We start from the raw sequence: 15,247 nt of genomic DNA on the forward strand, positions 1-15,247 counted from the left end.
TCTTAAATGACAAGCTTAGAGTCTGAGCAGCCCAGTACTATCCAGAAGCAGAGCTCACGATGGGTTGCAAAATATACTACCATCTTACTTTTACAGAAAAACACACAGTCTACATCTACATAGATATATAAAAGAAGCAGAAGGCTGATTTACTAATTCTAGCATCAGGATGGTTGATTTACGTACCGAGGAAGGGGATGGTAGAGGTCATAAGGCATGATCTGCTTGTATCCGTCACTGTTAGGAACAATAATGCCAACCCTCTGAGTAGAAGGTACACACAATAAAATAAACACTAAATGATTACATTATACAAATTTTGTTAGACAAATGCAAAACAACATTAATAAATTGTCTCTGAAAACAACACTACAACAGTTTAGTATCTTTATACTAGCATATGCGTGAGGATGGGGCAAGTTCTTTGAACGGGCACCGTTTACTATAATTAGTTCTCTGACCAAGCAGGAAATACCACTGGGAAGGGTGGTGGCAAGAAAACTTGGCACCTCATCATTAACTATGACACAATAAGCTTGTAAATGTTCTTTAATCCCCCAAATTATACATCCTATGAGGTCATTATTATCATCCTTATTAATGTTACTTCCAGATGCTCAGCAAGCAATTACAGTTACTGTCTCACTCCTGATGAAAGAGAGAGCTCTGTGTAAGAGTCTACCTGGGGATCGACAAAACTCTGGCATGTGCATTAGCAAATAGGTTTCTTCTCTTGGCATATCTAAAGATTTTAGTAAATATCTAGAAAGCAGTCACTGGGTTATTGTTATAAAGGGAGGGAGAACTAGCGAATATAGTAGGCAACTAGCAACAAAAGCAAGTTTCCGGGGCGCCTGGGTGGCTCAGTCGTTAAGCGTCTGCCTTCGGCTCAGGTCATGATCCCAGGGTCCTGGGATCGAGCCCCACATCGGGCTCCCTGCTCGGCAGGAAGCCTGCTTCTCCCTCTCCCACTCCCCCTGCTTGTGTTCCCTCTCTCGCTGTGTCTCTCTCTGTCAAATAAATAAATAAAATCTTAAAAAAAAAAAAAAAAGCAAGTTTCCTACCAAAATAAAGGCAGGGCAGTTAAAATAGATAAAAAGAAATGAAAAATCGTTTTTGTGGTCTATAGTAATGTGATATTATGTTAACCGATATTACAGCGGTGGTTGTGATGGTCGTGACTCTTGTTAGTATATCTAGTGCCCTGGGAAACTCGTGAGATTCAGAGATAGAGCCTAAATGAGCCATAAGAAATGACTTTGTAGGGTGTATAGCTAATGGATTCACAAGAAATGATACTATAGGCTGTGTGGAGGTCCCCAGAGGCCTCACGGACTCTAATAAACTACACTAAACTACCTCACTGATTTCAACTAAAGCTTCCAATTGGCAAGATTTTCTTGCAGCGTCCCCTGGCTTGTGGAAGACTTATGACAAATTGGTCTCAGATAAAAGGGCTCTTATAAAAGACCCTCCATCAGGAGTGGGAGACAGAGAGCTCAATACACAGCTGTCACCCTGGTACAGAACATGGTAGGGCAGGAGCAGAAGATACTTATTTTGCAACTGACAGATGATAGGAAGTCTCTCTTTTGAATACGGAAGGAACTCATGTATTCTCTATGTATCCCTGGGAGAGATGGATGGGTGTATATTTATATATCCACATTTGATGTAAATGTTGATATTTGTATTTAAATAAATAAATAAAGGCTTCAGTTTTAATCTCATTCTCTGATATAGCATGACGTAATATATTCTTTTTGGATGGCTAGCAAATCTAAGCTTTTGGGTAAAACGGGTGAGCTCGGTATACTATGGATCAGACAGATAAAAACAGCACTGACTGGAGATCATCATAAATAAGAGGGAGTGATAAAGAGGGTAGTTTCTGAAGAAATGACTGAAAGGTACGAGGATACATGAGAGAAATTAAATTAAAAGACAATGGGAAACAAAGCTATGAAAGATAGATTTCTATTCCCAGAGAGAAAACCTTTGGCATACTAATTTACTTGTTTATCTTACGTGACTAAATTTTCTATATTTATCTGTATGATTAAAGTTTTTGTACTCATTTTCATGGCTAGATTTTCATTGTGTATGGATGGGCATTCCCATAAAATAACAATATTCATGAAACTGGATGCTGCCTTTTGAGGAAAGTCAAAATCCCACAGCTCTCACAGAAAAATGGAATGAGTACTGATGTTAAACTTTTTTCCCTGTTTTTCCAAGTTAGGGAAACTTCCCTTCTTTTCTGCCTTCTTCTGACAGACAAACTGAAAAAGACTGATCCTATCTTTTATTATAATCATGTGATCTCTTTCCAATAATTCTTGTGTCTAGTAATTAAGCGAATTTTCTTTTTCAAAGAACTATATTTTTAAAGAATTCCAACCTTCCAAAGTTCTTCTAATAACTTTGGATATACATCTAAGAGCAGTTAATTAAGAAATCATTGAAATTGACTTTGCAGTTATATTTGAGCTAACCCTAGTATTTTTACTCATGCCTACACCACCTTCTAAATGAAAAACAGTTTGTTGTCTTCTCTTCTGAAAAGTTTTATAGCTATGATTTGTTATCCTCAATATTAGAACGAACTGTTACAGAGCTCTGCCAATTGATTTATCAGCTGATGATATTTAAAATGGAGGCAATGATATTGAAGAAAACAGGCTAGAAGAAGGGAAATAAAAGGGAGTGTATATAGAATTCAAGATGTTGGGCTTTGCTTTGGACTGATTTAGAAATTGTGTTTTTATTTGCACAAGGAGCTTTAAACCTGGATTCAGCAAAACTATAGCTATATTTGTCTTTCTATGGCATGGGTCATGGTGAAGACTCATAAAATCATTCTATGGCACCTGTGAAAACAGAAAGATATCAAAACAATGGTGCTCTGTCCAGTGTTGTTAATGCATGCTCATGTACATGGGCTCTGCTCTCTCTAGGGGTTCATGCCATGGCCCTGGCCTTTCACTACACTGTCACAGAAGGGTAGGAGGCACTGTGGCCTAAATGTAACTTCCTATTACTTACCTTTAAGACACTTGGTCTTTTTCTTAGGCAAAGTGTACATATTGAAGAATGATGAAAAGGATACCATTCAGGGACTTTAAGAAGCTCTTCCCATGTTTAGGTCGTGTGTGTGTGTGTGCATGTGTGTGCATGTGCTTGCATTCAGACATGATAGGTGGGAAGTGGTGAAGGAGGCAAAAATGATTTTAAAAAAATGATCACAAGAGAAGATGTAAAAAACAGTTGGTTTGGGGTAAAATCATGCATTCTTCATTGCCTTAACTATTCTGATCCCTCATGCACTTCTTACACTGGCCAGCGACCTGACACCATTGGATTCCCCAACATCAGGGATTGTGGTGGGAAAATGCGAAGATGAGGATGAGGTCATTCTGGACTCATGTGGTGTAAGTGACATGGTACTTCATCCTCTCAAAGTACACCCCTTGGTGAACTACCCAATGCTGGGAGAATGCTTCCATGTTAAGACAGGCTCATGTAATGAAATATTACGCAGTCATAAACATGAAGCCTTTGAGCCATTTTTAATGACATAGAAAATATTCAAATATAATGTCAACTGAAGAAAATTCAATGCAAAGTAGAACATACCATGTGAACCACAATACTAAGAAAATTCATGTGTTCATAAATCTATATAATCGTTTTTGTAGTTCATATATGTCTATGTATGTGTGAATACATATAAATAAGTATGTAATTATACATAAGTATAATTATGTCACAGAAATATATTAGGAAAAGACCAAAAACAGTTGTTAGTTCCTGGGGTTTGCCTTTGTATTTTTACATTTTTCTGTTTTCTGAGTTTTCTATAATGTATAGTCACGGGAACTAGAATATTCAAGCAAGACAAAATACAAGTCTGGAAAAGTATAAGGCAGGAACATTTTAAAATATGATATAAATGGATGAAATGAGGCCATCACCTCAAATCCTAAGTGTCACTTAAAGATTGTCAAGTCTGTTTTGAAATCATCTCAGAAGCTATTTTAGAATAGTATCCCTGACTTTAAATGGCTTTATAAATCAATCCATATTCAGGCTCACACTATTTAGTAAATCCGTCTCTCCAAGAAAAAGCCTAATGAACTGTCTCTAGGGGAGCCTATTTTGCGGGGTTCTGGGTTCTTTTTATAATGGAAATGAACCATAACAAGTCCTTTTCATGGTGCTAAATGTCCCTTTCTACGAAACTCTAATGACCTCTTGCTTCTTCTCCTGAGCTGCAGAGCCTCATTGCTGACTTCCTGACAACTGGATATTCTCTAGCTTTGTCAAGCTCAATGTGTCCAGATAGTTCATTATCTTCCCCGGTGATCACTGTTGGTGTTCAGAGCACTACCATCCTCCCATCCGGCCAGGCTACACACCATGGGACATCTCTGGTTGCTTCTCGTTCCTGTGCTCCCTACCAACACTCAGCTCTGCTGGCTGTGCAGTCTGGCCAAGCACATCTCCTTGTGACCCAAGTTTGGGTCCTTTTGCAGTGGTCAGCTAACAGTTCTCTGCCTGCAGGCATTGCCTTCTCCACACCAGCCTGCTCACTGCTGTCCCGGTAGCCAATATTTTACTTCCCAACTCAAAAGTCTTCAGTGGCTCCATGTCGCCCAGTGAAATTTCTTAGTCAAGGGCTACCTTTTCTAAAGCCTGTCCTTAATTTCCCTCTCAACATCTGGCCAGAAATTTGCTCTTCCTCTTCCATACACCCATCGCACTAACTCCACTCATCACTTCTAAGATGCTTTTAAGTATCTACTAAGTTCTAATTATGTATAAGTTTTCTTTAGTTTAATACCATGGGACAGAATCCATCTCGGTTCTCCACTGGATCTCTTGACACCATGCCCTGGGCAGAGGCAATTAGTGACTATTCACTCAGTGAAGTCATGCTGTTGGTATGCAGACAAAAAGGCAAGCAGCCCCACCCAGAATCAAAGCAAACAAACAAAACCAGGTCAAAGAAACTCCCCAACAGACTGTCCCTCACTGGGGACATTTTTAGTCCCACTCCTTGCCTTCCTCTAGCTCTGCTATCTGTTTGAGGGGGCAGATGGTTTTTTTTTGTGGGGGGGGTTGGCAGTTAAGGAAGGCTGCTCTGGTAGCAGAGGTGATTGGGGGATTTGGCGCGGAGAGAGGACAGCTTAATGACACCTGTGGTTCTAGCCTGCTTGGCTTACCTCCGCATCTCCTCCGTTTGGTATGTCCCAGAAATAGCATGACAGCTTGAAAAGATCTCTTTCCTGTCTCCCGTGTCTTTCAGATATCCTGATGCTTTGTCACTATACAACTCTCTCTGGGCAGTGTTGGGGCCCAGAGCCTAGCTGATTTTTCTTTGCCTTTGCCATGGCACCAAGCATCGAACCTGTATCGGTTAGGCACTCAATTAAAAAAATGAATGAAATTGTGGGTGGTGGAGGGGGCTCCGGCAGAGAAGAGAGTATCTCATCTTCTCTTGACAACTCTTGGGCAACGGAAACCACTCTCTTCCTAAGCAACAGTTTAGGATGGGGCAGGAGAGAAGTGACCAAAAGTTGGAAAAGACACAAGCGTTCACTTTTTCTTGGGTCGTAGAGTACACAGGATCATGGTATAATGAGGAAAAGGACCCCCTGAGGAGCTGGGAGATGGACCGTCAGTTCTCCTGTCACTTCTTTCTGTGTGATCTTGAGTGCCTTACATTTGGACTTCTGCCACATATAAGTACTGGATGAAATCGGGAGTTTTAAGATGAAGTAGCAGTGGGTGCTTAGAAACCCATCTCATGGAGCTCTATCTTCCCTCTTCTATTCCTAGTGGCTGCTGAAGGCAGAACTTGCAGCTCTGTAGACCACAAATTGGAAACTACTGAACTAGGTGATCATCTCAAAATCTTTCCTACTCTAATGTTTGGTGACTTCTTAAAGCACCATGGGCTTCCCTAAGCAAGATGGGATCCGGCAAATGAGAAAATACTCTGTCAATAGGTCACAATCTTTTTTTGAACCATTGTACCTACTAGGCAATATTCACTTATCTTTTGGAACCAGACCAAAAGAACACTGTTTCATCATCCAGGTTTTGAAAACATTTTTAAGGCACACATTCATTTTTCTGCTATAAAATCACTGGAGAGTTTTTGATCATTTGACCCCATATATTAATATTTCCTCACATTGCTATTTCTGTGGTTCATATTCTTGATATTAATGAATGCAATTTCTGAACTGCTTTTAAGTAAGTGGGACTAATATTTCCTTGGGCTTTGTTTATCTCTTACTCTACTTTCCCAAGTGATTGGTCACTATTTGGATTGAGTAAGCATCAGTATTTATGCTTATATAAAAGAGGCTTGTCTAACCTAGGTATGTGGTCATTTCAAAGACCCAGGGGACCAAACTTCACATAGACATGTAAAGTTGTCAGTACTGTGCTGGTTGTGGGGGTCTACGTTGGGCTTAAACCAGATATTACAGGGTGCTAAAGGCATCATGAAGAATAAGGTGTCTGTGGCATGAATCGGGTCACCTGAGTTTACATAGTAGAGGAGGTAGGTCTGGAACTGGAAGCACTTAGACTTACAACCTAGCTTTCTTTTGCACAATCTAACCTGGGACAGATAACCTCTTTAGCCTTCAGTTTGTTTATCTGGAAATAACAGATAATAATCTCTGTTGGCTAACCTCCCAGGGATTGTAAAACTGAATTGAGATAATGGATGTGAAAGCATTTCATCAACTTCATAAAGAAGCTACATTGGGCAAGTCATTTTACAGGTTTGGCTCTCAATTTGATAATGATAGCTGACTTGGGCTGAGTGCTTGGCACCTTGCTAAGAGCTTTCTATGTATTATCTCATTTAATCCTCATAGCTACTCTCTTACAGGAATATTATACTCATTTTACAAATGGCAAAACTCGGGTCTAGAGAAGTAAAGAAGTTACTAGCTAGTAAAGCCAAAGTGATAGAGGTTAAAATGGAGGATGATGATAATACCTGTTCCATTAACTCACAAGTTAATTAAGAGAATTGCATAAATAATTACACTTTTCAAAAGTGTAAGATGTAATGTAACAAGTGATTATTGGTAGTAATGAGCTAGTTTGGTAGAAGGACTGAATCGCCCCAATAACGGAGTTATAGCTGATTGTCTCATGATGTGTGCGTGTGTGGTATGACTATAAACTTGGAAGGATATGACCATGCATCCTAAAAAAAACCGGAACTCTGCTTTTTTACCTCATTAGAGACCTTGAGAGCTTGTTTGGAGGTTCTAGCAGGGGAGCGCAGCTACTTGTATACCGTTGACCGAAGAACGGTCCTCCTCTATCGGGGAAGGTCGTCCTCTTCGACCGAGCACGCAGCTTCGGGAGGGACGCACATGGAGCGGTGAGGGAGGAAGGGGACACCCGCCTAGCCAGCCAGATCAGCCGAATCAACCCTGGCGATCAATGGGGTGACAGATGTCACAGCCAGATCGCCCTCACATCCTTACCTCATTATAGATAATGAATAAAAGTGGACGTGGGATTTTATGGTGATCTTTCTTATTGCTTACTCTTTTCGCTTCTCAGAGCAATATATTCAAATGAGGTTGATTGAAAGGAAGTTGTTACTTTTCTAAATCATTTACCTCTTGTAACAAAACAAAAAGACTTCCAAGATTAGGAAAACATTTCATTATACTTTAATTGCTAACGAGGCGCCCATTTTCTAGTCCTTACATTGAGTTCTCCTTTTTTGGAGACATGGCATGAATCCCATCTGAATAAAATGGCAATGTCTCACAGCTGGTTAAGTGGGGATTATTAGGCAGTTGCACACTGTGATTTATGGAGATGCTAATTATCTTAATTGCTCATGGTTGTTGTACTTTAAAAATCTGATACATGTGATTCACTTTGACGAAGATATTTTTTAGGAATTTGTCTCTCTTGCTGTTAAAACAAGAGAGAACTCCATTTCTAGACCCATAGAGAATTCCGGGGCATCTTTTCCCTTCATGGAGGAGAAAGCTGATTTCTGGAAAGTTTAGCAGTTTCTCTCTGAGGTAACATCGACATTATCATAATCATGATCTTAGTCATAATAGCTGTAGCAACTAACATTTTTGAGTGCTTGTCATGTGTCAGACATTCTACTAAGCTCTTTAAATATCTTAGGGCACTTATTCCTCATGATGACTCTGTGAGGTAAGTACTGTTATTTTCCTCACTTCACAGGATAAAAGACAGAGATTTAGTGAGAACAAGTAACTGGCCAAAGGCTACTCAACCAGTAAACAGCAGAGCCAGGATCCCAAGCCAGACTCTTTGCTCCAAAACTCCCCTCCTAACCATCAGGCTGTACTGCCATTGGACTAGTTAGTCACCAAGTTAGCGTGACCAGGTTTTTACATGCCCACTATACATAATGGCTTTCGCGATGCAGATTATTTCTTTAAAGTTGCATTAAGATTCAATCTGAGATTTTTGTTCAAAATTTGGATCACGGCCAGGGATGACTTATGCAATTTGCTGTCAAATTAAATGGGGCTGGACAAAAAAGTCTACTGGAACTCACCAAGAACCGCCGCTCGGGGCATACAAGTTTGGGCATTTGCTCAGGACTGTTGCTTGGAATTCCTTGAGGGAAGGGGGAATCTGGATGCAGTTTCAGCTAGAAACAGATTTGTTTGCTAATGATCGTGACTATGATAGTGTGATGAGTGAGAGCTTTTTTCACTTTTCCAACCCTTGCCAATTGAAGCCCCTTCATTACTGCCTTGGAGGGAACACTGGAGGCCCGTGCCAGAATGGATCTGCAAAGGTGCTTCTCTGATCTTCTCACAAACAATGTCTTGCACAATTTCCCCCAGACAGCATTAACAGTCATTCCGGTCTCATGGACTGAGCTACAGAAGGCCAAATGTAGCGGAGTTTACATCGAAAGCCACTCTGAAAACACAAGGTGCTTATTAGCTGAACTAAAATGATGCCTTTTTAGTTGTTGCTGGACCACAGGCATACATTTTAGGGCTTTCTCGCCACATGATGGATTTTAGCCTTCACCTGAGAGGCAAAGATGAGACAAAGTACCGCACAAACGAACAACAACAGAAAAAGGCATTAAAAAAAAATTTCCCTGTGGTGTAAGACAGAAGCTGTAATTATGACATGGCAGGCACAAGAGAGGATTTTACATTTGATTAGATTCTAAACGTCTTAGCTACAGGGGAAAGGGTCCATACTATGGGGTGAAATGAATGCAGTGGAAAACAAATAAAACGTGCAGTAGATCCCTGACTTATAGGAGGGGCATGCCTCTGGACTTCTGGGAGTACCCAGGCTGGGACTGCCACCAGAACACTGGAGAGAGCCTATGCTGGGATTAGTGATGTCATAGCTCTGGGTCACCAATGAGAAACAGTCTTAATTTTTGCTAAAAGCCATTAAATTTTTAACTTCACTCCCTCTTTCCTTCCATTAGAAGTGTTAAGTTTTGGCTTCCTTTTTGAGACCACTTTTGGCGAGGAAACAAGGTATTTTACCACTTCATAAAAATGACTGCATAAAAGACACCAGCAGAGAGCAACAAAAGCTCTCTTGGGATGGAACTTCTGGTCGTCAGGTAGGCTCAAATGTTGGTCTAGTAGGATAAGGGACTCATATTCCTGCCTCAGTAAAATGTCAAGTTACTATATATCATGGATATTCAGGCTTGGTTTAGAATAGTGGAAACCAAGAAGGCTAAATCACTGAATTCCAAGTGTCCACTGTACACAGTATGATCTCATCTGCGTTATGAGCTATAGACAAGACTGGAAAGAAATATAGCAAAAGCATTAACACTCGTGATTTGTGGGCACTGGAGATGGTTAGTGAGGTTTATTGTTTTCATTATAGACTTTTAACTCATCGACATTTCTTAGTTAGCATTAAGCATCAGAAAAAAAAGCCATAAAAACATAAAAATTATTTTGAAACCATGGACTAGATGTCAACAATCTCTTTAGCTTTGAGAACCATTAGATGAGCCAATCCACAAACCATGTGAACCAGTGCATATTGTCAGTGAGTGAAATGAGTAATTTAGTGAACTAAATAAGTCATTTAGTTCACTAGTTCAACTGTAAACATTTAGTTATTAGAAAGTAAATTAATGCAAACAATGAAGCTATTTTGGTAGACGAAAAAATTGGATATCAAGGATTATGGCGAATGGTCATCATAACCAGTCTATTTCTGGTTTGTTTTGGTTTCAGATGTGTAGCAATGAGGGAATTCTTATCATCACAGAGAAGCAGATGGTAATGGTAACAGTTTTTTTACAGTTCACCCTGAAATCTCAGGATACTTATTTTTCAGCCAAATAGACATATTGAAGAACTTAAGGATGAGGGCAAAAAGTAGTTACTTTGGTGGTATAACATTTTTACAACTGTTACAACAATTCTTACAATTTAGCTGAGCTTGAATAAGGTAAAATTAGTTTAACATGTTTGAATATATGAACTTCTTGTGAATTCTTGTTTAAAAACACTTCAAAATATATCACATCAAATTCAGTGAAGAAACTCTGTGGAATAACAGGTTCTGTAGGCAAAGACTGAAAACCACTAACTTAATGCAACAAACAACCCTCTCACCCCCATTTAGTGGGTGAGAAAACTGAGGTCCAGAAGGGTAAAATAATAAACCAAGGGCTCCAGACTAATAATTATTTAGTGCACCTTTTGCTGTCCATGGTACTTCCCAGGCTTGACAGGCAATAAACTTGGTATGCGAATGGGATTTTGCTTTCAAATCATAGATAATAGGCCCCAAATCCTAGTCTCATACAAGTAAAGTGAACAAATACCTCAAGGGCTAGATAAAAGAAATTTCTTTTGGAATTCAAAAATATCGGACTGTCGGTACTAAGGACGTCTACATTTTCCCTCTTGGGGGTTTCTAATTTTAGATACAAAGGCGATAGTTTACTGTCATTGTGTCACTCCTGATTTGACTATGAGGCAGTTATACCTGTAGTTAGAAAGCAGTTTCTTGAGGGTTTGACTCTGCTGTGTCTAAAGGGAGGGCAGACCTTTGTTATACAGTATCTTCTTCTCTCAGACCATCACTTCCTGTTTTCTCTTGGAATTTAGAAAAGTTGCTTTGATCCCAGGGATGCAAATAAGTGCAATGACTTTCCCAGTGATACTGAAGTATCTTAACATTGGAGCAGCAAATCTACATTTCCTAAAGCAGTTTCCTCTTAAATCTCTCCTACTGCTAAGTCTTAATTTTTACAGCTTTGTTTAATTACCTCTGCAATAAAAAAGCAGCTTCCTGACATTTGCGTCTTACTTTTTCTTTCTCTTTTCTCAGTTTTTTTTTCTTAATAGCCACCTGTCCCAACATTTATACATGTGCTGTATTAGATGTTTTAAAATAACATAGGATGCAGACAAAGCATAAATTTCACAGGCAAACCTCTTTCATTGTAACATGGCCTTTTGCTTTTGGATAGTAAGAAATAGGCCACAAGTATTATTCTGACAGAGAAGATAGATAAAAATCAGAAGCCAGAAAAAAATTGAGTAAATTATAAACATTTTCTTAAAATTGTTAACAAAATGCTTTTATCTCACAACTGTCTTCCATGGCCATCTCTTTATGGAAGTTTTTTCCCCAGTTGTGGGAGTGAATCCCTCATTTCTCCTAGAAATTTACACATAAATTTTCACAAAAATGTGTAAAGCCTTTCAAAGTCTTCCTCTGGCTGAGCCCACCTGTCTGAATTAGGATAACTACGCTTTTCACACACTGGTCTTCTGGTATAGATATAAAGATGTATAATAAGTAGAATAATTTAAAATTAGGGGTGAATTGCATTAGTTATAATTATCTTGTCTAAAAATGCTTCATACTCTTAATATTTCCAAAATAAAAAAAGTTCAAGCAAAATTTTAACACCTCATTCAGTTTTTAAACCATATCCAATTTTTAATACATAATTATCTGGTGTAACATGAACCTTAGTTAACTTAAACTTCACCTAAATTATATAATTACAAAATATTGATTCTTTCTGTGTCTTTAATGAAAACCTGTTACTCTGGGTTCAGTTTTATGAGCTAATTATATGAAATAGGCAATTTTGCATCACATGTAGAATTTAGAATCCATGAATATGAGACAGAGTACAAGAAAATAAACTTTAGAAAGTTAACAGCAGAAAACAAAAACTTCAAAGATAGAACAATTTTCGTGCATGTTGCTCATGTACTGTTTCAACTATTTCAACTTTTATTTTTATGTACATATAATTACTAAACTATGATTTAAAAATAATATTGAGGTGCTTCTCAAAAATCCAAGGAGCTTGGGGAAGGATTTTTTTATCTTTTGGTGTTCACAATTAGTTTCGTAGGAGGAAATTTTTTTTTTATATCTTCTCTCTTATGCTGAGGATAAGGAGGCTAATGAAGAAATTTACCAGGAAGTGTTGCAACTACAAAGGCAAATGTCACACTGCAAAAAGACTGCTGACCTGTTCTTTTATGACTCCTCATCATCTGAGATATTTCATTTGTCAGTCTGATTCTTAAATCTAAGTGAGGGCCAATCATGGTTTCCAAAAAGCCCAAAAGTCCAAATAGTAACAATAATGCATGATTAGGAATGGACACTGGACAGTGATGCTTATTTTTCATTAAACAATTTAAGAAGCTTAGTTGGCACTTGATTTATGTTTAGGACAAATAAACTGGTAAATTTGACTGACCTGGCTGGGCAAGGATCCAAGTTGCACTCTTGAAGTTTGGGTTTGGGTTTGATGTTCTCCGGGTAATACTGACAGTACTGATCGGCAACCACACGGTTGCTCCGAAGGTCGTAACACTCTGCCGATGTCAGCTGGTAACCTGTAGCATCAAACCATCCAGGCAAGTTTAAAACACACAAACCATGGTAAAATATAACGCAATATATTTCTTTATGCTTTTTGGCCATCTCCCATTAACGGAAATTCTTTCCCAATGCTTCAGTAATTTCCAGGACAAAAGACAGAAAAATGGAAGGCGTGTTAATTTTTGCAGACCTCAAACACTATTTTTCCACTCAAATTTTAATCATTAAATTATACTATAAGGTTTGAATCAAGAAGGGCAGAGCTAGGTGAAAAGACTCCGCTGTAAGTCCTAGTCTTGTTAATTTGCTTTGTGTCATCTAAAATTGTAACAAAAGATGATCAGTATTTATTTGCCAACCATTAAATTTTGCAAGATGCAAAATTGCCTCTTTTGTATCTGGGGCACCAGGAAGAATAAACTCCCAAACTGATCAATAAAATAAACTCTACCAGTGCTCCCATTGGATGGATGGGGGACAATGGGATACAGCACAAGATCAGGTCCTGCCAGCAGCCTTGGGAACATTATCTTTGTCTAAATTCAACCTGAGTAGGTTAGGCTGAGTAAATGGAGGATGAAGATCCTAACAGTAGCCACTAGGAATCCCTCCAGAACAACAACAATAATAGTACTCCCCTAATGTTCAATTTCTTCTTCACCTAAAATCCTTGGCCATTGCTCCTTAAGTCTCTAGCTGATATTTTTTAGTTTCCGTGCACACATTTCCACTGTTGAGAGAATTCTTTTAAAAAATAGCATTGCTGGGTACTACTTAGTTGCATTCGTTGGAGCTTTCCCACCTGCTTCTCTCTCATCCTGTGTTTCTGGTGAGGTGGTGATGAAGACTGAGATTCTCAGCGTGAAAAAGAAATGTACATAGAGAATTTTTTTTTAACTTAGGCTTTTGTATTTTCTAACCCTAACCAACCTTCAAAATATATTCTCCCTGGCAGGTGGTTAAATATTGTTATCGCTAGATACGTGTTAGCAAGTCAGAATTAGAGTAATTAAAGACTTGCAAAAGATTTTAGGAGATCAGAAGGAGGCTTATAAACCAGATTTCCTGGCTTGGGGCTGTGTTCTCAGACCACCCGCAAAAATTAATTGTTCATTAAAGACCCAAAAAAAGACCTTTTAACAATGTTACTGTAAAGATGAAAAGCATGGAAAGTAATAGGTCAGAACACATGTTCCATTAAGCTTTTATTTTATAAGAAAATCAAAGAGAAAAATGACATTGTAAATAAGTATACTTTCATTTTTCAATTATATTATACTCTAAAGCAGATAATGTTATGATAAACTAATCATTTTATAATAAAAATTATAATTTGTAATTTTATAAGCAAATCATTTTATACTTTTTATACTTTTATAATTTTCCATATAATAATTTCTACTCAAGGACAGAATTTGTCATGTAGTAAAATGTGGGCATAATCAATAAGTAAATTGTATAACTGAGATTATGATTTTTAAAAATCATAATTTGTCAGCTAAAAATGTTGTCAGGCTATCCGAGTGTGTGTGAAATGAAGGTTTGGAACAAAAATGAAATAAATGACAAGATAATTGTGTTTTCAAACATTTCACAAGGTAATTGGAGTAGCAATTGTTGGTTTACACTTAGCAAAATGTTGAATGTGGAACCAGAAATATAAAAGGGAACTCAGAGATAATTTCTTCAATAATTTTCAAACTGTGGTCGGTACAGTGGGTGGAAGGCTGGTTTCCACATTGCTCCTATCTTCATTCTGAGCAGTACTCCTTTTATCTAGGCTTCCTAGTGAACTTTCTTTTGAAGCAAGGGTTTGATCACTCAAAACATTTGAAGACCACTAATGCTTCTACTTCTTCACTTAGATGTGAGGAAAATAAGACCGAGAGGAGTTGGATATATATATAAATCTAACATTAGTTGCCATTATATAGCAAGGCATCATCAAGGTTACTGAAATTAACCTCCAACAGCAGCTCTGTGTGAACCTGGCATAGTGGGCATATTATTGAATCGTTACTTCTCACAAAGCATGGTTTGCATTTAAAAAGAAAAGAAGAGGGGCACCTGAGTGGCTCAGTCGGTTGGGCGTCTGCCTTCGGCTCAGGTCACGATCCCAGCGTCCTGGGATCGAGCCCCGCATCGGGCTCCTTGCTCAGCAAGGGAGCCTACTTTTCCCTCTCTCTCTGCCCTTGCTTGTGTGTTCTCTCTCTCTCAAATAAATAAATAAAAATCTTAAAAAAAAATAAAAAGAAGAAAAATAATTATTTGCTTGGATTTCTTTCTTCAAAACTATTTCCTATGCTAGTCATTAATAGGTGTATCAAAATTACATATTCCCAAGAAACAT

At 38.4% G+C, this 15,247-nt stretch overlaps 1 protein-coding gene across 1 annotated transcript in view; it reads right to left on the bottom strand.

The window, feature by feature from the left end:
* ADAMTSL1 (ADAMTS like 1) overlaps positions 1 to 15,247 on the bottom strand; it is a 396,511-nt gene that overhangs the window by 214,394 nt on the left and 166,870 nt on the right. The window contains exons 9-10 of the mRNA XM_034987936.1: positions 12,773 to 12,911; positions 187 to 237 (exon numbers count right to left, since the gene is read on the bottom strand). Of these exons, the coding sequence (XP_034843827.1) occupies positions 187 to 237; positions 12,773 to 12,911 (190 nt within the window). The remainder of the gene's footprint in view (positions 1 to 186; positions 238 to 12,772; positions 12,912 to 15,247) is intronic.

Source organism: Mirounga leonina, unplaced genomic scaffold, assembly GCF_011800145.1.
Source record: "Mirounga leonina isolate KUSES-001 unplaced genomic scaffold, KU_Mleo_1.0 Mir_447, whole genome shotgun sequence".
Classification (NCBI taxonomy): domain Eukaryota; kingdom Metazoa; phylum Chordata; class Mammalia; order Carnivora; family Phocidae; genus Mirounga; species Mirounga leonina.